The following is a 24,222-nucleotide window of genomic DNA, read 5'->3' on the forward strand; positions in this document are numbered from 1 at the left end:
TATGTCTCAAACAACAATAGCCAGATGGCTATGGAGCCAACCAAGCTGTTGTGGCTGGAGAAGGGTGCCATATGGAGCTAGGACAGCATTTTTCTGGGACAAACATCCTTGTTCTGGCTCCTGGATAGAAGCACAACACCATACAGCACAGGCATAGGAATGAGGTCAAGAAGCAGACATGGACTGTAGTGTGGGATCAAGACCATCCAAGGCCCCTAAAGCTCTCTGACCTGTTTCCAGAAGAAAGAAGAAGAAGAAAGAAGAAGAAAGAAGTTCTGGAAGAACAGACTGTGCATGCTAACTTATTTGCATAAAAGTAAGAAATTTATCTACAGGGCAGGAAAACTTATCTATAAAAAGGTAACACTAAAGATCCTGTGTGCATGTACCCTAAGACCCTAAACATCCCATCAGCTGAAATGATGCTGGAGTCAGGGCTGGTGATGTCTCTTTCTTCCTTTCTTCCTTTCTTTCTCTCTTCCCCTCTTTAATCCATATCTCTTTATCTCACTTCCTTTTCACGCTACCCCTTTATTCAAAACCCTCTACTGTGTGCTTATATAAAAGGTTAGGGACTATAACATACCAATTTCCATGCCAGGTATGTAATTAACTCATAAAAATTTGTAAGCTTTTGTGGACCCCTCTGACTTTTGTTGTTCCTTTCAGCCACAAGCATCTACAAATCTTAGGTCTGCCCTTCCCCTTAAGATTGGGACACCATAGACACACACAAAAAAAACTCTATTGGCCTAGGTTGGGTTGTTTTTTAGGGGATTTTTTGGGTTGTTTTGGCTTTGTCACTGAATCAAAGTGAAACTCGGTTAGGACTGAACTGTAGCATGACACATTGCCTTCTGTGGTAATTACTGTCCAGTGTTGGTGTTACAATGGAGGTCACCACACACAGCTTGCAAATACTGGGAAATGCAAAAATTTCACAATAGGTCACATGTCACAGGCAATACTCGGCAAAAACAATGATGATAAATTTAGCTAAACTTTTACATTACACTTTGGTATGTGTGTGAAGCATTACATCTACTAGAGAATAGAACAAAAGAGTAATTTGTGACAAAAGTTCAACAAATATCAACAGGTAGCAGAGGACAATGGAAACAATTATTCAAACCTGAGTGTACTATTTGGTACACATGCATTTGATCTTGGTTTGAGTGAAAGAATGGATGAATGAGTGATTTCCAGTGCCAATTTTTCAGAGATACCTCCAGATAAAGAGAACTCACACAGAGACTGCTTACCTGGCTTGGAAGACTCTCCCAAATGCTCCTTCCCCAATATCTCTCACATATTCTATATTGTTCCTGGGATACTCCAGGCTAAGCAATTTTGGATTGAGGAGAAGGGGCATGCGCTGGTACATTGGGTTGGGGTGCAGCCGGTCCAGAAGTAGTTCAGAGGGCAGAGTGGTGAGCGTTGGTGTCTCAGACTCTCTGAAACAAGGGAGTGGTTTTCGGTCAGTGTCTGCACAGCCTTCAACCAGAACATAATTAGCTGCCTCTCCTCCTGGGCTTATTTCTTCCAGGATGGAAAAGGAAGGCACAGCAGGGCTACTGCAAGAGCCTTGCAGCAATGTGTCATGCTGTGTTCCCAGTCACGGGGCCACCTTCAGCTCTGGCACAGGAGTTTGCCAGAACTTGCATGGGCTGCCACAGGCAAAGAGAGGGCTACTCCCCCCTACCAGGCATTTGCAGGACTTTGCTCTCAGAAACAGGCAAGCCCTCTTTCAAAGCATCATTTCTTGCATTGAATTAATTCTCAAGCTTTACCTTTTTTTGGATTTCCACTGCTTTCGGTGACGGCAGCAAACCAGGGTGACAATGCCGAAGATCACAACCAGAGCAAAGCTGGAGATAATCGAGATGATGACAGTCATGGAGTACGTAGGGGAAAAGGGAGGAGAAGGGGGAAGATTTAGAGTCTCTCCATTTGGTTTTCTTGTTCCTAGTGACAACAATGCTGTAACGCAAACAAAATCAGAGGGTTATACCTCTGCTGGTTTACAGAGCTTTCTCTAAGAGGAATTTATGGAGTCAACCTGATGTCCTGGGAATTACTGACACTACAGATACATCCAAATGACTGCATGAGAGAACAATACTATGGAAGCCTGGCTTACAGGAACCAAAACACACTTGTGCTTGCCAAATGTGAAAATCCAGGATCTGGTAAAGAGCAAGACGCAGTTCTCATTCAACTGGGAACACAGTTTTGGTATGGAATGATTGCAAGAGTTACAGATGGGAGATCACATTTGATGGCCTCAACAGTATTCAAATATAGTTATGTCTGCACTGGGAAAGATCAATGGTCTACAATGTGAACCACAATGTATCATGTGTCCTAAAAGGAATCTGCAGGGAGGAGTGTAAGACCAAGTAAGTACACAGTGATACTTTCCTGAAGTATCCTCTTGCCTCTAACAATTTACATCTCAGTGTCTTTATGGGGCAAATATGGAAAACACACTTGGCTTTATCCTTAGGGGAAAAAATCACATAACTACCTGCTGAGTACTTTCTGAGACATTCTAGAAAATGGTACTCTGTATATGCAGTGATTGAGAACAGAAAGAAATTTAAACTCTTCTTTTTAAGGCCAGCTAAACTGAAAATTACCTGTGTTCACTTATGTCCATGAAACCCCTGTTCTCTGTGCAAGAAAAATTGTCTTATTTCCAAGCACTGAGATCCAGAAACTGTGAATCTCGGACAAAATATTTTTCAAAAATTATTCTGTTGTTTGGACAAGAAATAACAGAAACATTTAGTTTCAACATCGGAGAGAAAAGATGTTTCCATCTTTTGAAAATTTTTTTTTTTAGTTAAAATTGGTTTTTATATTATTGAAAAAAAATCACCCAAAATAAAACAACTTTGAAAAATAGCCCAAAACCCTACCTTCAAAACACAGTGTGGCAAATCCATTTTTCAGAATACCACAGGAAATTTTATTCCATCCTTTGGCATTTATATAATCTAAGGTAAGGTGTTCAATTTGCCTGTCTTCATTTTCCACTCTTTAGGGGCACATTATACCTTCTGGTCAAAAATGCTGAGTGAATCATTGAAGAGACCCAGAACTAGCTGAATCCAGAAGGAGGAACAGGTTGGTATACTCAGGATGCAAACACCTCTTGTGGCCCCAAAACAACCACAGTGGCAGAAATCATAGATTTGAGTTGCCTACCATCTCCACAGGGAGGCACACTGCAGTATTCCCAGGTCACGGCTGGGTCTCTTGTGTAGCACCAGGGACGTTCATTCTCACCTCCTGGGTTGCGACAGTAATTCTCAGCATCAGACAGCTCAGGAAAAACCTGAGGAGTCCTCCTGTGCAAGTGGGGAGCCTTGGGGGAGGAAGAAAATTGGATTAGTGTTTAAGGATATTTTTTCATGCAGTTATTAGTAAAACACAAGAAAATAAAACAGTGAGTGAAGACAGGCAGAACTTTTCTTGAGATAGCCTGACAGAATGACAGAGAATGCATCTTGGCACAGGAAGGGGAACATGCAGATTGAAACATGATGCGATTGTGAAACACCAGTGAACTCAAGAATGAAGGCAACCTGTCCCCTGCTCAGCCCTTCCACTGAGACTGGGCTGCCTGGCTCTGGGAAACATGTTGGAAAAGCAGACCTTGAGCACAGCTCTCAGTTTGGTGGATGTCACACCAGTGCGCACCTGGTCACTCCACTTCTGGCAGGGAATGCCAGAGGCCGTGATGTTGGCCCAGCCCTGGTAAAACTGGCCATTGCCACTGTAGCAAGTCCCTGGGAGGGAAAAACAAAACAAAACAAAACAAAACAAAAACATTGGATCAAGGACTCACAAGAATAAATTTCATGTCCTTACATTAGAGCATGTGAAAATTAGCATCAGATCTAAAGCACATAACAGGACAAGACAACTGCAGGCTCGGCACTGCTTAGCCTCTTGTTTACACTTAAACGGATTTTGAGCTCAATGCATAAGATCAAATCTGGTAAAACTTCAAAGAGAGAACAGGAGCTCTTTCAGATATGCCTGTAATGGCTGAGCTGCGACTACCTCATGCACAGCACTTCCACACAGAAAGTGCAGGCAGAACCACACTGAACCCACCCATGCCAAACCAAGGCAGAAGGCAAATTGCAGCACCAGTTCCATGATTCACAGCCTACACTCTTAGAGGGAGACTACTAATGGGAGTATGCCCATGTTACTCTTGTAGATAGCAGAGGGCTGGGATACATAAAGTCCCATGGTGGTATCCCTTCTCCTGCTTCTGTACAGTGCTTGTCCTCTTTGAATATTTGGAGACAGCCTGTGGTTTCCAGCATATGTGGAAACCATACACTGAAGGCAACTATGATCTCAAAGAATAGTATCAGTATAAAAACAATGTTATTTCTAATAAAGAATGTATAGTTCACTTTCCATACACAAGGCTTGTTCCGGCTGCAGAAAAATTAGCAGAAAATCTTGAGAGGATTTTAATACAGGAATATGGATAAATGTAGACACCACCTGTCTTCATAGGAGAGTTTACTGCATGCTGGCATAATCTAGGAACCAGGAGGACAGCATAGGAGATGCAGCCTTAAACAATTCAACACATGGTAGATAATCTTTTGTAAACTCGGCTGAGCAGGGGCCAGCATTCTGATTGACAGCATGCATTAGGGTCCACTGCATTGTTAACCTTGTTAGACAAACTAACAAGCCAGCAAATACTGTTGTCATAATTTTATTTTCTATTATGGTCATAAACTTGCAGCTCAGGAAAAAAAAAAAAAGAAAAGCAAGAGGAAAACTGATGTATTCTAAAATAATGATTTTTAAGCAAGTATTTTTCAGTATCATGTAAACTCTTTATAAGTTTTCATCCAAATTTGAGGCAAGGCTGTGTGTTTTAATTTATCCCTGCAGATTATCCTGTTTCTCCTGTAGGAGGACTATAGTCCATGCACTATGATGACTATCTGCTCTTTTCTTTTTGCATTACCCACTGCACTCAGGATTGCAGTTATATTTTGTTATAGATCCTTAGTTTTCTGAAGTTTCAGCAGACATCAGGCACTACACATGAGTAGGTAGAAAAACCACCATTAAATAGTTTGCTCCAGGTGAGTGATCTTAAACAAAGGATCAAGTTCCTGTAACCCAAGACATCCAAACATCCCAGTATAGAAATTACTGTGTACTTCACAAGAGCACTTAAACCCATCACAAATACAAAGTAAAATGCTCTAACATGGACTTCTTTGACTGATATGTAAATAACATTTATGGCTCACATCTGCAACAACCTAGCATCCCCCACATAACATAGCTCAGCAAAGGTGTAAAATCTTGTTAAGCTGCCCTGGTACATACTTGTGTGCCTGAGCCCAGAATTTTACATGTCTCTCATTCAAAGGAAAAGAAAGCAATGCCTGGAACATGCCTCATGATGAATATGAAAAAGATTTCTGCAAAGATCTGAAATAAATATGTGTGACACCCTAGAGGATCAATGTGGAGAGTTTTAGGGTTAACAACACCACTAAGGAAGCAACCCTAAGTCCTTTGTACTCTGGAAAATGCAGATGCTTTCATAGATTGTCTTTCTACAATGAGGACAGGGGAGAATAATAAAGGTGGTCCACCTGACTTACAATGAATAATTTGATGGCAAGCTAGAAGACAGTTTGGTTCATGTTTCCCAAACCCTTGTGCACACAACAGAGGCTCTAAAGTAAAAAAGAGGGGGCAATATTACTAAAATGTTACTGTCTTCCTGATTCGTGACTGAATAGTGCACATCTGTGCAATGCCTCTCTGGGAAAATGCTGTGAAAGCTGAACAGAAAGGTCATGCCTTTACACAGAACACAGAAACTATGTTCTGAAGTTGCAAACATCTCAGGGGAGTCTGAAACCACCCCATGAATGCACCACTCATTGGCTGGCACTGCTGTCTTGAGGTCCTTGCGTCAGGGAGGGGATGGCTACACCTGAAGGCTGTAGGCACTAGGCAGCACTGATGGAGAGACTCTTCTTTTCTTTCCAGTGAGACAACTTCAGTGGCTGAGCTTGAAACTGCAGTTGTGTGTCTGTGGAAGAGCTAGATGTGAGTGTTCCAGCCATGACCAGCAGCAGGGTGAGAGGCTAACAGAAGTCATAGCAGCACCACAGGAGATGTCTTGGTCTTACCATTGGTCATAGGGAGGTTGCATGAGAAACAGCCAGAATTCAGAGGTAATTTGAGGAAAGTGAGCCAGACTTCAGAGATAATTTGAGAAAAGTGCTGGGATCTTTTGGGTATTAAGGTCTTGCAAGGCCAGCCTGACATAGGTAACCCAGTGTGTAGCAGCATATAAGGCTAGGATAACCTCAGCAGCAGTATCAGAAATACCAAATATGGGTAAAGCAGAACTAGAAACAAGTGGTAGAGAGAAAAGGAAACAGCTGAAGCGGAATGTACCACCTAAAAGCACCATTCCACTCCCACCATCTTCAAAAGTTACCAGCACGTATTTCCCCCAGACTCTGAAGAGCTGGAAATGTGTTTCCCCGTGCCTTGGATGTGGTAACTCAGGCATTCCCTGGTAATCACCCAAATTCAGCCAGCCAGGCCAGAGAAAAACACAAAATTACTGTGCAAACTGCATATTCAATGAAGAATATCATGTCCACCTTTAAAAATACAGAACCTGGAGCAGTCTACTTACTGGTTATATTCTCCTTCTTAAAATCTGTAAAAAGAAAAGACAAGATGTAAGGAGGGATTGTCTAGGATGTAGTATAAGTGGATGCTTACTTAGGAGTTATAGGAAAAAGTTCTCACCCTAGCAGTGTTTAAACAACTTGTTTCTTTGCAAAGGCACCTGAATGGCAATTTTGCCATCATTAAGACTGTTTTATGAAATTGTTATGATCTTCTCAATAAGGATCCAGGTTTTATTTACTTGAGAGATTTCTCCCACACCCCAGTTGGGTGAGACAGAAAATCACCCAATGCAGCTGCCACAATTCCATGCACAGATGCTGACAGGACGGTACCCATCATTAGCTTTTACTTTAGCTGCAAGTTATGGATCTCATCCTTCCCTCCTCCCTTACCAAGAACACAGGTCTCTGGACAATGGGCAGCATGTGCCACCTTACCAAAGAAAGGGATGTGGGTGCAGGAGCTGGGGTCCTCATGCAGGCTGGGCAGTCTGTTGCATTCAGGAAGAGTGAGCAACATCAGCCCTGGCTTGTAAATCCCCTTCTGAGAGTTTTCCTCCATTGAGAGCCATTCCTTAAAGCAGTAGAGATCCTTTACAGCAAGGCAATTCTCTCTACATTATTTTGCAAAAAACAGTGAAATACAGCAGTCAATAGCTTGATAACAATAGCTGCACTTAGCTGGGATATGCAGGGGTTATGCAGGCTGACAGAAATCCATTAATAGAGTCACACATCTTTAAAGCCAGTCTGTCTGGCTCATAAACCATAAAGGAAACTGTATGAAATGTAAGAGCTTCCTTTAGGAAACAAACAAAACCACATTTTTAATAAATCGGGGTTATGCTCAAGACACAACTAACATCACAGTCTGTGAGGAGTTCATTCTCATCTTTTCATACAGATTTTTTGATGTTGTCTACTAGTAAACATCAGAGAATCATAGAATGACTTGGGTTGGAAGACACCTCAAAAATAATTTAGTTTCAACCCCCCTGCCATAGGCAGGGACACCTTACACTAGACCAGGTTACTCTAAGCCCCATCCAACCTGGCCTTGGATGCTTCCAGGGATGAGGCATCCACAACTTTTCTGGGAAACCTCTTCCAGTGCCTCACCACACTTTCAATGAAGAATTCTACATTATACCTAATCCAAACCTACTCTCTTTCAGTTTGAAGACATTCCCCCTTGTCCTGTCATTACATGCTCCTGCAAATAGCCTCTCACATGTCTGAAGTTTGAAATTTTCAGTACATTTTGAAAATCTCACCTGTCTTTTCTAAATTAACATGTCATCTATTAAAAGCAAGAAATGAGCTGCAATTCTTAATTGTCTTAAATTAAATATTTGCCTGTATTTTTAATGTCACAGAATCACTCATTTGATTATCTTCTTTTCTCCACAGACAACTTTCTCTTTTTTCTGTGTCAGCTCTCTGCAGCAAAAGCTTTAGAATGCAAAAAAGAGACTTGTCTATGTATTACCTACCACATAACAATGTGAAACATCCACTGACAAGAAGTGCTTTGGATGTTTAAATGGGCCTTACATGAGAAAGTCTTTGCGATGAAGGACAAGGCAAAAATATCTGCTCTAGGGAAGAAAGGGAAGGGAAGGTTTGGGAAGGTTTGGGAAGGGAAAGGAGAAAGGAAGGGAAAGGAGAAAGGAAGGGAAAGGAGAAAGGAAGGGAAAGGAGAAAGGAAGGGAAAGGAGAAAGGAAGGGAAAGGAGAAAGGAAGGGAAAGGAGAAAGGAAGGGAAAGGAGAAAGGAAGGGAAAGGAGAAAGGAAGGGAAAGGAGAAGAAAGGAAGGGAAAGGAGAAAGGAAGGGAAAGGAGAAAGGAAGGGAAAGGAGAAAGGAAGGGAAAGGAGAAAGGAAGGGAAAGGAGAAAGGAAGGGAAAGGAGAAAGGAAGGGAAAGGAGAAAGGAAGGGAAAGGAGAAAGGAAGGGAAAGGAGAAAGGAAGGGAAAGGAGAAAGGAAGGGAAAGGAGAAAGGAAGGGAAAGGAGAAAGGAAGGGAAAGGAGAAAGGAAGGGAAAGGAGAAAGGAAGGGAAAGGAGAAAGGAAGGGAAAGGAGAAAGGAAGGGAAAGGAGAAAGGAAGGGAAAGGAGAAAGGAAGGGAAAGGAGAAAGGAAGGGAAAGGAGAAAGGAAGGGAAAGGAGAAAGGAAGGGAAAGGAGAAAGGAAGGGAAAGGAGAAAGGAAGGGAAAGGAGAAAGGAAGGGAAAGGAGAAAGGAAGGGAAAGGAGAAAGGAAGGGAAAGGAGAAAGGAAGGGAAAGGAGAAAGGAAGGGAAAGGAGAAAGGAAGGGAAAGGAGAAAGGAAGGGAAAGGAGAAAGGAAGGGAAAGGAGAAAGGAAGGGAAAGGAGAAAGGAAGGGAAAGGAGAAAGGAAGGGAAAGGAGAAAGGAAGGGAAAGGAGAAAGGAAGGGAAAGGAGAAAGGAAGGGAAAGGAGAAAGGAAGGGAAAGGAGAAAGGAAGGAAAGGAAAGGAAAGGAAAGGAAAGGAAAGGAAAGGAAAGGAAAGGAAAGGAAAGGAAAGGAAAGGAAAGGAAAGGAAAGGAAAGGAAAGGAAAGGAAAGGAAAGGAAAGGAAAGGAAAAGGAAAGGAAAGGAAAGGAAAGGAAAGGAAAGGAAAGGAAAGGGAAAGGAAAGGAAAGGAAAGGAAAGGAAAGGAAAGGAAAGGAAAGGAAAAGGAAAGGAAAGGAAAGGAAAGGAAAGGAAAGGAAAGGAAAGGAAAGGAAAGGAAAGGAAAGGAAAGGAAAGGAAAGGAAAGAAAGGAAAGGAAAGGAAAGGAAAGGAAAGGAAAGGAAAGGAAGGAAAGGAAGGAAAGGAAAGGAAAAAGGACACTGTACTATAAAGTTTGTGGACTTGTTGTATTGGTCAATTTATCACTTATTTGCTTATTTATGCAGTTATTCTTGAGAGTTTGAGTTGAAAAAACCAGCTCTGTGCAGAGGTTACTTTTACTGAGTTCAGCTGAAGTCCTTAACAGATCCATAACTTTTCCAACCATCACACAGTGATTCAGAAAGGTATTGTTGGGGTCCATGGGGAAGGATTTAGCCAAATTCATCACCTGATGCAATCTGATTAATTATACAAAGGTTTGGCAAGAGCAGATGGCCATGACATTTGGAAATAACTATCAACACTCCAAATACTCTAAAGGACTTGAAGGATGCAGGTCATTGGGAATTCTACCAGGGCAACAGCTTTTCTGCAACACTAGTGGATGCCCTTCAAGTCTGCAGGCTGAAGCCATCAAAGCTCAGCTGCTCTTTGCTTGGTTTTAGCCAGTGCTGGTTTATTCCTTCCTCACTTCATGGAAACCAGAATGCAGCCAGATGGTATAATTTATCTTTTTTATGTTACACAACATGTGGAACAGGAATGACCTTCTGAAGTAAAGAAATGCTTAGATAGGGAAATGAGAAAAACTTGCATTTGCTGAGACTTGGGAGATCTGGGTTGAATTAGCTCTGTTCACTCCTGGAGCCAGAGCATCCTTAAATAAGCCCTTTATTCAACTGCAAAACACAAAAGACCCTTCCTCTGCAATGTTGTCTGCCCCCACATTAAAGGAATGTTATCTTTACCACAGACCCACCCTGGATGCATGGTAAGGCAGCCAGAGGGAGTGATGATCAGTCTCCTCTAGCTGGGTTCATACCATTGTTGTAACGCTTAATGCTGAGCAGGGAGAGCTTGATGAGATCATATGCAAAGATAACTTCAGATTATTATTAGAAGTTTCATGTCATGTAAATGACAGATGGACAAAGAACAGTAATGGTAGAAGAGAACAAGTGTGGCAGTAGTGTTTTTAGGGACCACAAGAGACTATTTAAGAGGAGGTGGGGACACTTAGGCCCAAACAAAGTGAGACATTTTCCAACAAAAGACAATTCCCTGCAGCCTTGTCCCTTCATATCAGCAGTGATTGAAATAGAAACTGAGGATGTTTCTTTTGCTGTCACAATAGCAGCCAGTGGCAAAAGGCAGACGTAATCAAGAATTATGAAATGAGACATCACTTTTCTTAAAAACTCTCATTTTAATCAACTTACATCTTAACTTACGTGAAGTGAAACTTTTCCCATGTTGCTTTTTTCTGTTTCATTTCATATTGTTTTATTCCCTGATCATTTTATAAAAGCTTTACTTAGTCTATCAGTTGTTATTCTTGCTAGATAGCTCCCAAACCAAAATGAACATTAAAAAAATATGACATGGAGTGAGAAAAACTGTTGCAGAGAATAAATAATAAGACAAAACTACATGAAAATATGTCAAGGGGAATATATCCCTCAAAAACTAGGAGAATTCTCCTACCTCTGAGATGGTTAAATTTTTACTCATGAAGTATTTCAGCTGAAAACTTGTGTAGTCTAGCCAGTGTCTGCAGAGAGGTATAAAGTTGTCGGTAAAAAGTAATCAAGATAATTGGAAAGTAACCAAGACCACATGAGATGTGTTAAAGAGCCCCCAGACCTCTCTCAGCTGTTCAGAAGTACATATTAGATGTCTGAGTTTTCAAAAGGAGTATTGGGCTAGGGCTTTGGAAGAACTGCTGTCCAGCTGATGTGCTCTGGGAACAAGAATTGGAAAGGATGCTGTTACAGGGCTTTTGTTATGAAGAAAGCTGCATTAAAATTGGGGGGGGGAGGTGGGGGAGGAGCAGGGGGGAGGGGGTAATAATCAAAAAAAACCCAGCACTGACTCATGGATTTGAAGAAGGATGATGCCAGGCAAATCCATTAACATTTAGACATATTTGCAAATGCTGTACCTGTTAGCTCAAGATCAAGTGCAGATTTATGTTGATTTATGTCACTCTGACTTTAGAACTGCCCCAGAATTGCAAGCCTTCAGTCACTTACCATGAGTTCTGGTCCTACAGGGCCACGTTTGAGTAGAAGTAAATGAAGCAAGGCCCTGATCTAACTGCAATGCTTTGTGGAGCACTGTGCAAAATCCCTAGCTGACAAATGTGCTGTACATGTGTGGCTGAAATATAAATACTGACACACATCTTGAAAAAAGGCACAGAGATCATGTACTTAAGGGCACAGTGACAAAGAGGAGAATAATGAGGTGGCAGGGAGAAGTCTGCCAGTAAAAAGCAAGTTTCAGTACTTGGCTGCATGATTATCTGTGGATACTTGCACATACAATTTTTTTTGTAGCATATATGCCACCACTCTGTTGATGGTGGAATATTGAACATCATAGATACCAAATAGAAAACTGAATGTATAGTCAAGCTGCATACTGGGCTTTTCCTCTGTGCCTTTGTTTTAGAGACCTTAAAGGAGGAGCAACCGGTAAAATCCAGATTACAAAAACAAAGTGCTGCTATTGCCCTGAAAAGCCCCTACATAACTGGAAAAATGACTGTCAGTAGACCATATCTAACCCAAGTCCAGCTGGCACTGTGCTTGCCATATCTGCACAGAAGACTTGTATTTTAGTTGAGACAGTAGAGTTGTGGCTGCTCTTCCGACAAACAGAGATCTGAATAAATTTTTAAAAAGCGTTTCAAGGAAGATGAGAACAAAGCACTGCACTTTGGGCAAGGATGTCAGTTGCCCAAATGTGAAATGGGTAATGACTAGTCCTCCAGGGGGTGAATATGCTAGGAAAAAAAGAAAGCTTCATCCTGATATATCTATGAGGGGCTGTCCTCGGCAAGAAGCACCAAGCAATCGTAACTCCATTATAGTCAACAGTAACAGAACTTGGACCTAGCCAGAAAAGCAAGAGCTATGTGCAGAGCTTGGAAAAAAATGGTTTTTCTAGTCAGAGAAATGGGAAGATTTAAAATCTCACTGCAAAGAGGAAAGGAAGAAACTCGCCTCCATGGCCGTGGCGGGAGGACAAGGAATGAGGGAAGGACTGCTCAGAAGGTTGCATGGGGAGGGAGCAGTGTCTCTACCACTGGGATGTGTGCACTAATATCTGTCAGCAGTGGATTAGTGAGAGATGCTTTGGACTCCTCAGGGTCCCTGTCAGCCCAGTTTCAATGGACATTTCTCTGCATATGGAAGGATGTAAGAGCCAGATTGGAGTTTTGGTTTAGCAGGTACAATTACAGTGTCAGTATCTCTGGTGTTGTCTTTTTTTGTTCCATCTTTGTCTTAGTGCAAAGTGCTAAATGATTGCCTTGGCCAGATTTATTGCATACTCTGGGGCTGTATTTAGTCAAAGTTCCAAATAAGCAATTACTGTTGATAGTAATAGTAAGTACAGACTGACATAGGAAGATTTAACTGATAACAATATGTTAACTATTTAAACAAACTGTGTCATTCAAATGGATACTTCTTTTCAACACTGTCCACTAAATGCCTGATATAATACAAAGGTCTGGGCCTGGAATTCGGTCTGTACCCTAGCAATGAGCACAGACAGAGCTGAATCAGTCATCTCTGGGTGTACAGAGAAGAGAGCAAAGGGAAAACCTATGCAAACCTAGAGGGCCTAACTTCACTTAATGCTACTGCAAGCCTGGTCAGTCCCTCACCACTCCACAGCTGCCTACACATCCCCATGAAATGAAAGTGAAATATGAGCATTTTTTTCTTCATTTACCTGCACACTGGTTTTGGAGCTGGCCCAGCTCCGGAGGGATTGCACTCCTGGAAGATGTAGTTACACAGCAGAGACTCAGCAGCCGGTTGGCAGAATGAACTCACCATTTTCAGTTCAGTCCAGGCAGTGTGCACAAGCAGCTCTTGGGTCTCCTCTGGGTCAGCATAGGAGGAGTTGAAGAAAACAAGAGCATTCTTCGCCAAGATAGCACTGCACACCTCACCTCTGTAAGTGCTGCAGTAACCTGCATCACCCTTGTACAGCTTGCTGTTGAGGACAAGAGAATACACACATAGAGTAAGCTCACAGCTCTAAATAGCTGTAGGCTCACAATGCCTAGGCTCTGTTTCTGAATAAAGTAGAATGTATAAGGCTAACAGAGGGCAGAGGAGATAGCAGACAGTTAAAATCACTAAAATGAGCTAATATAGTCCAAAAATGAAAATTCTGCAAAGTACCCTGGTGTGAGCCCTAGTGAGTTCCAGGAGTGAGGATCTTGCCAAGTATTTTGAACTTTATAAGCGGGCAAAAGACTGAGAAATCAAACACAACCGTGGCCTAGCATGGCCCCTCACCTTCTCCCTAGGCCCTATGGGAAACCATTTTATTTTCCCTGCAGTAGGCATCAGCCATGCTTCTTTTGCAGCCCTGTTATAACTCAGTGTTTTTTGCTCTGCCGTCTAACAACTGTTTAATTTAGGATGGACTTGATGAGCAAGAGCCAGAAAAGTCCAATACAACATGTGCCAGGAAATTTTTCACAAGATCAGATCAAATTCCTGCCTGCCCCTCCTCAGCTACTGCACCCCTCCTGACCCTGCCTCACTTCCACACGTGTTTAGGTGGGAGACACAGAGAGGAGGAAGGCACAAGTCTCTGAATTTTTCTTCCTGGTTCTTCCCTGCAAGGTCCATCTTCTCCTCTCCTAACCATATCTCCCACATTGCAAACTCCTGCCACAAAGGACAGAGACAAAGCTATGCAAGAGCAATAAAAAGCACACTAGGCCCAGCTCATTTGAGGGCCATTTATTTCTTTCCTGTGATTTTTGCATCTAGGAGATCCCTCCCCTCTTCCCCACAGCCATGAAAATGGAGCAGCAGGGCAAGGGAAGTGCACAGGTCAGCTGTAGCTGTAGCTTCCACAGTCACCCAACAGCAGCAAGGTCTGCGGGTGAGGAGATGCCCTCTGCCTAGGCAGCCCGTGGGATGCAGTGTCCTTGGCATGGGAGGGAAACCTGGGATAACAGACTCCCTGTGCGTGGGGGATGGCCAAATTGGGAAGGGAGGAGGGCGGGGTGCAGCTGTCCCCATTGCTCATTTGGTCAGTGTAACTGGGGTCAGGGAGTTCAATTCACAACATGCCAACCATTTGGAGCAGTCAACAGAGCTATTTGTATCTTTGCCTTGTATTTCTTTCCCCTGTCGAAATAATCACCCATTGTTAACTCTGGGTTTTCTTGCTGTTTTTATTTCAGAAAGCTGGACATACATGGACAAGGAATTACACAGTATGCTCACATTTCTCCTTTTCAAATGCTGCTCTTTGCAGATGACACTCCCTGGCCCTGTTTCAGCTGCTATATTTTGGGTTTCATGTGAATTTTTTTTAAATTATACTTTTTTCTATTTCGCATTGGCTAAAAAATAAAGGAACCAACCCCTTGAGATATTACCAAAATGGCAGTGATGCTGTGACACCCTGTATCATCCCAGGCTCCATGGACATGCCTTCATGTGACGCAGGTGTCCCCCAGCATGCTGCACCAGTCTCACAGCCCAAGACATCACCCTGGTGTACAGCATGTTGCCCCAAAGCGATGCAATGCCCCCAGCACCCTGAGAGAACTGTTTGTGGCATTCAGGGTTCATGTTGTTTACATTTTCCCAATCATACCCATTGTGCTTAATCTGAAAGTTGCTACCTTCCTGTGTCCAAGAGGCAAAAGCAGGGGCAGGTGTGTATGAGGCTGCTGTGCTGCTGACTTCAGTGGGCTGCAGAAGCTGCCTGACAACAGCCCTCAGTGCTTAGGCTGTGATTCCTTGATTTTCTAAAACATTCAAGGAGACACAGACCAAGTTGCAATGGAGAAGTAGCAACAACGTGTTTCTCACATTGCCTTGTCACAGAAAGGGAATTTCGTGCAGTGAGTGTTGAGAACATCTGTGGGACTGAAAGGCTCAGCGTTTGAGCACTTACAGGTGCAGGTGTAAGGCATAGGTCTGCCATCATCATTGGTGGTCACTTAATTACTTACAGACTTCCTGAATCAATCTAGCAAGCCCCTGGAATGGAGACGATGGCCTTTGCAGGGGGCCTGTGTCAGCAGACTGGCAAAGCCATCTACTCAGACTTTCTCGGGCCATGCTGATTTCTCTGAGGGCCAGAAGCCCCCAGCCCACCTCCCAAGCTAATCCTCTCTTTTCCTTCCAGAGTGATCTGCCAGTGCAGCATGGTAAATATGGTAAAAACAAAAATCCAGCTAAATTGTTCAAAAAATATTACGCAGAGGTGCATTTCCCATCACACATAAGTGGCTTGACCGTTCATAACTGCTTGGAACAAATTTAAACTTCTCTTGCCCTAACCTGGTCATCACCAAACCAAATTACATTTACTGACTGTGTATACGCAGGAGTTTAACTTGCAGTTAAGCTTTGCCATGTAAGTTTATAAGGTCAAGTGAAGTTGTGGGTCTGTAACTGTGAACAGAATTTACTACAAAATATTCTACCCACTACTATATTTCAAACACCCTTACTGTTGTGTGACCCACCACTTGCTTGATACAAAATCATTCTTATCTACCTGAGCTCAGTCTCCAATTATGCCTCTATAAAGGAGCTCAGTGTACCCTTCAGGTGAACCTCTTCTGCGTGACTGGCATACTAAAACCCTCTCCCTTTATTTAAGCCAAACTAACCAAATCCCCTTGGTTCATCATTTCTCTTCTCCCTGGTCCAGAAAAAACTTCCACAAAGCCACAGAAAGTCATTCTTACCTCCACTCTGCCAAGAAGCACCAAATCCAGGAATTGTGATGAACCAGGAGAAAGAAGAAATGGAAAAGATATCAGTGACACTTCATTGCTCCCTCTGAGATGTGTAAGTTGGCATTTCCATGATAGGAAATCTGTCTGAGAACCATAAGCTGTCTGAAAAAGAATGCACCTAAATTCTGTCCTTTTTTTTGTACCTTCTTGTGGGGAAGAAATGTGGGGCAACACTGGATGCTGTAAAGAGAGAAGGAATGAGGAGGAGGAAGTGCATTGTTGACTCAGTGCCAGCTGAATTGGACTGTTACACCCTAAACTCACATTTTTACCCTGATCCTTTGGGTCCTACATAACTAGCAGGTAGTACCCTCTGTTTAAACCACCCATGTACTCATTACTTCAGGCAGCAGCTGTAACAGGCAAGAGAAACTAGGGCTGGAGATGCAGCACTGTCACATGACGGTGCCTCCAGCTTGCCAGTGCCACAGGGAGCTGGGCTGTGCCAGCCAAGGACCGGGACACCTCTGCCCTGGGACTCTTGTGAGATGGAACAAGGCTAAGGCAGACTCCTGATCAGGTCTAGGCAACTGTTCCCCTCCTGCTAAACACAGACAGCCCAGAGGAGAGCAGCGCAACCCCTCCCACCAGCCCAAAGCACCTGCCCTCCCCACTGCACTTGTGGGACAGAGACTTGCCTGGGCTAAAAGCAGAAGTTGAAAAATACAAAAAGATACAGTTGAAAAATACAAAAAGTACGGAAGTTGTGAAATACAGCATCAAGTGCTGAGTCTCTTACAAGGCAGAGCTTGCTGCTAGGTTTCAATGCCCAGTGTAAGAAAGAGCATGGTTATTTTTTCAACAAAGCAGCAGCTAAGGCACAGAGAGAAGAACAGGTGCATGCCTGGTTAAAAGCAGGACCAGGGCTATCATCCCATGTTCTGTGGGATTGCTCTTTCCTCTAACTATACCTCCCTGACTGTCCAAAGAGGGAAGGCACAAGATGCCACCTTTTTCTCTGTGTGCCAAATGTTGCTAGCTAGCTCTGACCTTTGGCATTTCTTCCCTTTGGAACATCTTTTTCACATTTAGGAGATGTCTCTGGAAGCAGAGATTACTCCAGACAGGGTGGGATACTACTCTGACAGCAACCTCCCTGCTCTCTGGATGCAATCCCCTGTGAAGCTAAACTGTTCAAAGCTATTTTCACTTTGCTGTTAGGTGATACCAATGCTGGGTCATGGCCACGACTTCCTTCACATGGATGAATTTACCAAGTGCACTTCTGGGACACAAAGTACAAGACAGCATCAAACATTCAGGAAATGACAGCTGTGGCAGTCTCCAAAGTGTAAGAATATATGAGGAAATAGCCTGGTGGGGGATGCACTTGTACTCAAATTTAAGCCCCCGCACGCCATCAGCTTTCCAAGGCTTTCCCTCTTCCTCCAGAGTACTTCACGCCCCTTTCTTCTCTCCCAGCAGAAAAGGTAAGACTGTGATTGCAAGAGTAAAAAATTAATCACCCCTTCTCTCCCTACCTACCTGAAATGCTGATGGTTGCTGCTGCTTTTGCAGCTCCAAAAGTTTTGCTGTGTTTGTTCGTGGCAAGGCAAGTGAACAGGCCAGGTCGGGTGACGTACACCTGCAGTCTGGAATCAACCACTCTGTCCTTGACACTTTCCATTATAGACCCTGCAGAAACCTAAAAGAGTGAAAAGCCCATTGCAGTGATATTTCCAACAAAGGGGCAAACAAGCAAACTAAGGTAAAATCTAAGAGGTACAGCCACAAGCATTTAAATTAGCAGAGAAAGATGTGGCATATAGATGAAGGTGGCAGAGAGCTAAAGCTGCTGGGGTTACTTTCGTCCTTTCATAGCAGCTGACTTCACAGACAAAAGTAAATGTTAAAGGTCTCCTATTTCACACTTCCGCAATATTTTTGCAATTATTTGTCAGTTCCAGAGGGCCACAGTTGCAATTTGGCTCATGTAGTTTATCTGGCTAATTACTCCAGGACTTCTTGTAGTAGATTGTTTGCCTTTTCATGCCTTAGCAAGGAAGGGGACAAGGTGACTTTGTGGACATCCGCTATACAGAGGAAGAAAAGAAAATAGTTTGGAAGTCATTGATTCTGGATTAATATAACCACTGCCACACTTTCAAAGCAGTCATGACCAAAGAAAGTGCTATAGCTCCAACAAATAGCTGGTAGATTTTTTTTATCTCACAACTGAAATATGGAAGGGGCTGCAAATGTGGTGATTTTGGCCAGATCAGAAATTCCCAGGTAAATGAGCTTGGAGTCTGCTAATTTTGGCCAGTTGGGCTTGATTTTATCAAGTCTTTCCTGCTCATATGGAATTCATTAAAGTAGGAGGGCATGGTACATCAACCTTGCAAGAGCAATAGGAAGGAGCAGCATTGCCTGCTTTAATCTTCATACTGAGAGGAAGCATCAAATGTAATTCAAGTGAGATATGGTTGACTGTGGATCCCAGAGGTGTGACCTGACTCTAAGAACAGTGATAATTGTCTCCCTGGACCCATCCCAGCAAAGCACTCTACCTATGTGTCTAATTGAGAAGACAGAGATATCAATCTGACCTCCCAGAGGGTTAGTAGAAATGTGCTTTCAATGAGATGTTTCAATGAGATGAAATACCCATATGTATTAACAGCTATAATTGAAAAAACAAGAAGGAACACATCAGTGCTGTATCACATCTTTTGTAAGCAGATTGGATCTTCTCTAAAAAGAAAATGCTGAGAAGAAAATATTTGCTTTGCCTCACTCAAGTTCAACTTGGAATTGTGGTAAGAGAATGTGTATGGGAAGAAATCAGTAAATAATCAGACCAGAACAGTCTGCAAGTGTTGCACCAGGTATGCCAGTCACTGTGTTAATACAGGGGCCAGGGATATTTTTGCCCTTACATTGTGAAGTCCGTTCAAGTGCATGGAAGCTCAGGGGATATTTTTCCACAATTTTCTTTTATTACAGTTCTGGTCAGATTTAGTTTTAGAATCCTTTTCTCTCCAGAAACCATTCAGCACTAAAATAATGTGCTGAATTATTTGGAAGGGATACCTTCCCAGTAGAAAAGGGGAATTTCTTACAGGCTGCTCCTGCCTCCCAGCATCCAACTGGGATTTGTGGCTGCTTGCCCCAGGCAGCTTTTGCTAATCCAGTCTTCTCTCACTTCTTGATCTTCAGGCCTTGGGTGTACCATGTCTGGCAGCATTGAACTGTGCCTGGTGAGCACAGAGAACTGGGATTTTTTATTACAGCTTGGACACAGAAGGAAGAGGTTGCTCAGGTAACTGCAAGCAGTATGAGCAGCATGTACCATGGAAAATCACAGGTGAACATGTGGGGTAGTGGTGCCTAGGATTTCCACACCGGCCAGCTGTGGTTTTCTCTACCAGGAACCTCAAGATATCCCCTTGTGTTAATTGATTCCCTTCCCTTTTCAAATACATCTCCTGAGATTTTGTTCCTAGCAGGTCTCTTTTTAGCCCTTAAAATACCCCCTCAGCCACCACCAAACCAGAGACTTCTTCACATCTTCACACCTGCTTCATTTATTCTTTGGAGTATGAAAAACCAAATTACAAGGCCCATGATGCCCTGTGGTGTGTAGCAGGAGGAAAATGAATTGTATTTCTATTTAGGTAGGCAAGGCAGCTGCTGCACAGAGGAGTTTCCATCCTTCTCTTCAAGGGCAGTTCAATAAGCTCAGCAAGAATCCCATTCTTTAAGCCTCAGGACAATTACAGGTCAGTGTTCAGAGACCATAATGCCACAGGAATGCTGCATCTTCTGATGACTCACTACTGTTGTGAACCAGCCTTCAAATGCACGATCGACAGTCCACCCACTTCCTGCTGACTTTCCCAGAAACAGTCTCTCATTAAGGCCTCCTTGCCATATTTAAAATGAGGTAATTTGGACCACTACCCTCCTGAGACTGGGCTATGCTTTCCAGAGCAGGGATGGGGCAGAGCAGATATGACAAGCCAGACAGTGGCCCCAGGCAGGGGTCGAACATCATGTCACACACAGGGATCCACACACAGGGATCTGGGCAGAGCACAGGTCTGTGCTCTGGAAATACTCTGCCCCTGCTAAGTACCCCAAACCCCTGCAACAGGTTTCAATCCCAATGGGAAAGAAGTCAAATAAACACTTGCACTTGTCTCAAATTAACTTCTGTCAAAAACCATGTCAGAAACCACTGAGGATCCACAGTTCTCTGCAGAGGCTGATCTGATCCCTTTGCTGTTCTCCCTACCAACCTTGAGGGAATATTAGCCCTAATCAGACTGGAGCACATCATAAAGTTTAGAGGAGGTAAGGAAGGCAAGACAGCCTGCTGAGTAGCCCAGGGGCCTTAATAATATATTTTAATATGTGGAAAGAAGGGATACAGACCAGGATAGTGATAGGCCCCTGAAGTAAGGAACTTGAATAAGAGGATTTATTGGTTCTGTTTGACAAGCAAGTCATGAATGGTCATGGTCAGCCTGTGGTCAGAAGGACATGAGGTCAGTGAGAAAGGGTGGATGAAAATTGCCAGCCTGTAGTCACCGGATGCTCCACATGCCTCCACAGCATCACACCCTGGGGCTCACATGCTTAAAAAGCTGTTGAAAGACCACAGAGAGTATAAAGCATGGTCACCCCACTCATAAGAAGACTAGAGGAAGCCCATGGCAGGCTCAGGCAGCAGAGCTGCTGTGACTGTGGTGCACTGCTCACTCCTGCAGAGGCACTATTGGGTGTCAAGCAACTCTTCAGTTCAGCTGAAGTGAAAACATTGCAATAGTCTACACACAGGCATGAAAGCCATACAAATTCAAAGCAAGCACCTATTTTAAATGGTCAGGATCATTAAATCACAGAACAATTTCCTGTGAGATATAGTGGTTTTGCATCTCTTGGTGCCTGCCACTGAAGGAGTGTGTCTTTCTTGATGACACGCTTCTAGACAGGAACAAATTGGTGACATACTTCATTGCGTCACCTAGGTCAGTCTAGAAAATTCAGGTCTATTCTCTTCTGCAAGTATGCTGTGGAAACATGGGTATTTTACCTTAAAACAGTTGGCCCTGTCTAACTCCTTGGGTTTTGTTATTTTGTCAAATAAGCAATTTTGCCATATATTTGTTACCACACTAGAAAAACGGAAAGGGAAGATAGCTGCAGAAACACTTAAACCCACAATAAAGTCCTAGAAACCCTGGCTTGGAGGAAGGTTGAGAGTGTCTAAACCACCCTGCAGCCTGGGGTTTCCAGATCCTAAAAAATTCGCTCATGCAACACCCTGAAGAAGGGGGAGAGTGTTTTTGTGTTTTTCAGAAGAGAAAGCTGGAGCAGAGAGGTGAGGTGGACTCAACCAGATTGCACAACAAGGTGCTAAGTAAGGCAGGAATAGAAACCACTGGTGCTGGCTCCCAGCCCTGCATTTTAATCCCTGGGCTGTGCTTCTGTCTGCTAGCAGTGCTCCAGGGCCAAAAGCATGAAAAAGAGGCACTTACAGCTTTCCCATTTTCCAGCCAGGTGACAGTAGGGACTGGAAGACCGACCACTGTGCACCGCAAGGTCACCACAGAACCAAAGGTGATATTTTGGGATTCGGGAGCCTTCAAGATTCTGGCAAACACTGCAAGAGAAGAGAAAGGTGCTAGTTGAACAGTAATGTAAAGCTGAGGCTGGTGCTGGCATGGGGGAGCTCCCTCTCCAGTGTGTCTTGATATAAGCCACAGCTCCATGAGTAAAAGAAAAGAATAGCACAGGCTTCCCAGTGAGTTTTGGGAGAGGGATGAGGAGGAGAAAGAAAGTGACCAGAGTGGTTACATTACAGACCAAAATTTTACCTCTGGAAATTTCTACATCGATTCGATGTAGAGGGGGTAATGTGCAAGAAAACCAAGGGCAAACTCATCAGGAGCATGCAAATGGACCAGCTTACAGCAAATACCCAAAGTTACCATGCTGCCCTGCCAAGGGTGACCTCCTGTAAAATTTGCTCAAAACCATCAAGGAAGACCACCGGTGTGATGGCACACCATGAAGGTTAAGGGTCAGACAAACTCCTCAGTCTGATCACAGTGATTAGGACTTGCCATGGATTGGGCAAACAGCAACATTTTCATTGCCGTGACAAGCTGCCCTTAGGGGAGAGAGTCTAACATCGAGTTAAGGAGGAATGGCTGGCAAAGACTTAAAGAAGCTGAGATTACAGTAGGAAAGTAGATTTTTAAAGTGACTTCTCATTTCTACCGCTATTGCTTCTTTTGTGGCAATAGGATTACTGGGCAGTTTAAAGACAAGCACTCTCCTGTCTTCAAGAAATTTTATTTTTTTCTTTGGTGGGGTGGAAATAACAACTGAAGTACTTTTGCTGAAAACCTACTTCAATCCAGAATCACAATTCTGATGGTCTTCACAAGCTGCTGTACTTGGACCACATAGAGGAAAGCAGAGAAAAGATATTTCCCACCTGGAACATTTGAGTTTTGACCCAAAGTTTTTAATAGAGATGCCATAATGTCTATACAGAAGCAAGTTGAATAGCTCTGCCATTTCTTACTCCAATTTCTCATGCTTAGTGAGTAACACCTTCTGGACTGCACAGCAATGACTAAAAGTCTCCAACAGAAACTTTAGTAGGCAGAGGAATTTCTCTTGGAATTGTCAGACAAGCCTGATATCTTGTTTGCTACTTTTTCTATCAGTATGTTATCAACATATCTGATCAAGTCACAGTCTTCCATGTCTCTGTCTGCCCTATTCAGAAATAGAACATCTGACTCCAATATTTGGGACAGGAAGGCTTTGCAAAATTTCAGTTGGAATGAAAAAATATATGCTTTCCACATAGTCCTTTCACCCAGTTCTGACCTGGAATGGGATTGAGATTTGTTTTAACAAAGAGCCTAAAACCAGCTTTTCCTCATGGATAGGTAACACTGAGAGTTAATTTCAGCATGCAAACCTTTTCTTCTCAGGAGCACAGTCATTCAGTAGACTCCTGGGCAGGGTTTATTTTAGGAAGATTAAATTTAATGTCATTGAAGTGAAAATGGGGGGAGGATAAACATTATATTGAGTTTGTTAATTCTTCTGTGTGTTCCAAGCAGCATCACTTTCTGTGCTCAGTGCCTTTTCCTTAAAGTCAAAGCAGAGCAGCATCAGGCTTCTGCACCCTACTACACCTCAGCGAGACAGCAGCTATGAACCTCCATCACTAATGAGTAAAGCTGCAGTCACTGCCCAGGGACTTTTCTGACAGATATTAAGTAAAATGAAACCTTTGCCTGAAGTTTTTCTTCAGGCCATTAGCACCAGATGGTTATGAATTCAGACCCGAGTGTTACAGGCCAAGCTCGTAATTACTTTTATACTTCATTTGGAGAAATACTAAACTTTGGGCCTATCCCCTGGCAGTAGTTACATTCTCATGGCTTCTGCTGAAGCCAGCACGTTAGATCCCAGAGTGGAATGCAGCCCTTGGTGTTTTTCTCATGCTGCTCAGTGCCATGTTGGGATCCTGCCCACGTGATGACTCTGCTGCTCAGATCATGCCCAGCTTAGTTAATACAAAGTGACTAACTACCAGCACTCAGTCATGCTGGCACATATGTCCTCCCCTGTACTAGCTGTTCTCCCAAGATTTGCTAGGATCTTTAAACCAGGAATAAAAAAAACCACACTTTTTGAAAATGACAATAGCACAGGCAGCATGCAAAGCCACAGTGAGTGCCGTGGCTGGTCCAGCTTGCGCATGGCATCGCGCCTATGGAGAGGCCAGAAAGCTGCATCCCACTTCCCAAGGTCCTCCCACTAGCACTGATCACAGCACTTCCTTTAGTAGCCTAGCACACTGCTGGCCTGAGAGTTGTCTGCCAGCATAGGGAAGGC

At 43.3% G+C, this 24,222-nt stretch overlaps 1 protein-coding gene across 1 annotated transcript in view; it reads right to left on the reverse strand.

The window, feature by feature from the left end:
* The window catches only part of MUSK (muscle associated receptor tyrosine kinase), a 57,267-nt gene that overhangs the window by 11,835 nt on the left and 21,210 nt on the right, over positions 1–24,222 (reverse strand). The window contains exons 6-15 of the mRNA XM_051789260.1: positions 21,837–21,961; positions 17,839–17,998; positions 16,303–16,309; positions 13,302–13,568; positions 7,152–7,327; positions 6,716–6,739; positions 3,706–3,794; positions 3,211–3,370; positions 1,791–1,980; positions 1,263–1,454 (exon numbers count right to left, since the gene is read on the reverse strand). Of these exons, the coding sequence (XP_051645220.1) occupies positions 1,263–1,454; positions 1,791–1,980; positions 3,211–3,370; positions 3,706–3,794; positions 6,716–6,739; positions 7,152–7,327; positions 13,302–13,568; positions 16,303–16,309; positions 17,839–17,998; positions 21,837–21,961 (1,390 nt within the window). The remainder of the gene's footprint in view (positions 1–1,262; positions 1,455–1,790; positions 1,981–3,210; positions 3,371–3,705; positions 3,795–6,715; positions 6,740–7,151; positions 7,328–13,301; positions 13,569–16,302; positions 16,310–17,838; positions 17,999–21,836; positions 21,962–24,222) is intronic.

Source organism: Manacus candei, unplaced genomic scaffold, assembly GCF_025592945.1.
Source record: "Manacus candei isolate 608988 ecotype Guabito, Panama unplaced genomic scaffold, ASM2559294v1 h1tg000027l, whole genome shotgun sequence".
Lineage (NCBI taxonomy): Eukaryota > Metazoa > Chordata > Aves > Passeriformes > Pipridae > Manacus > Manacus candei.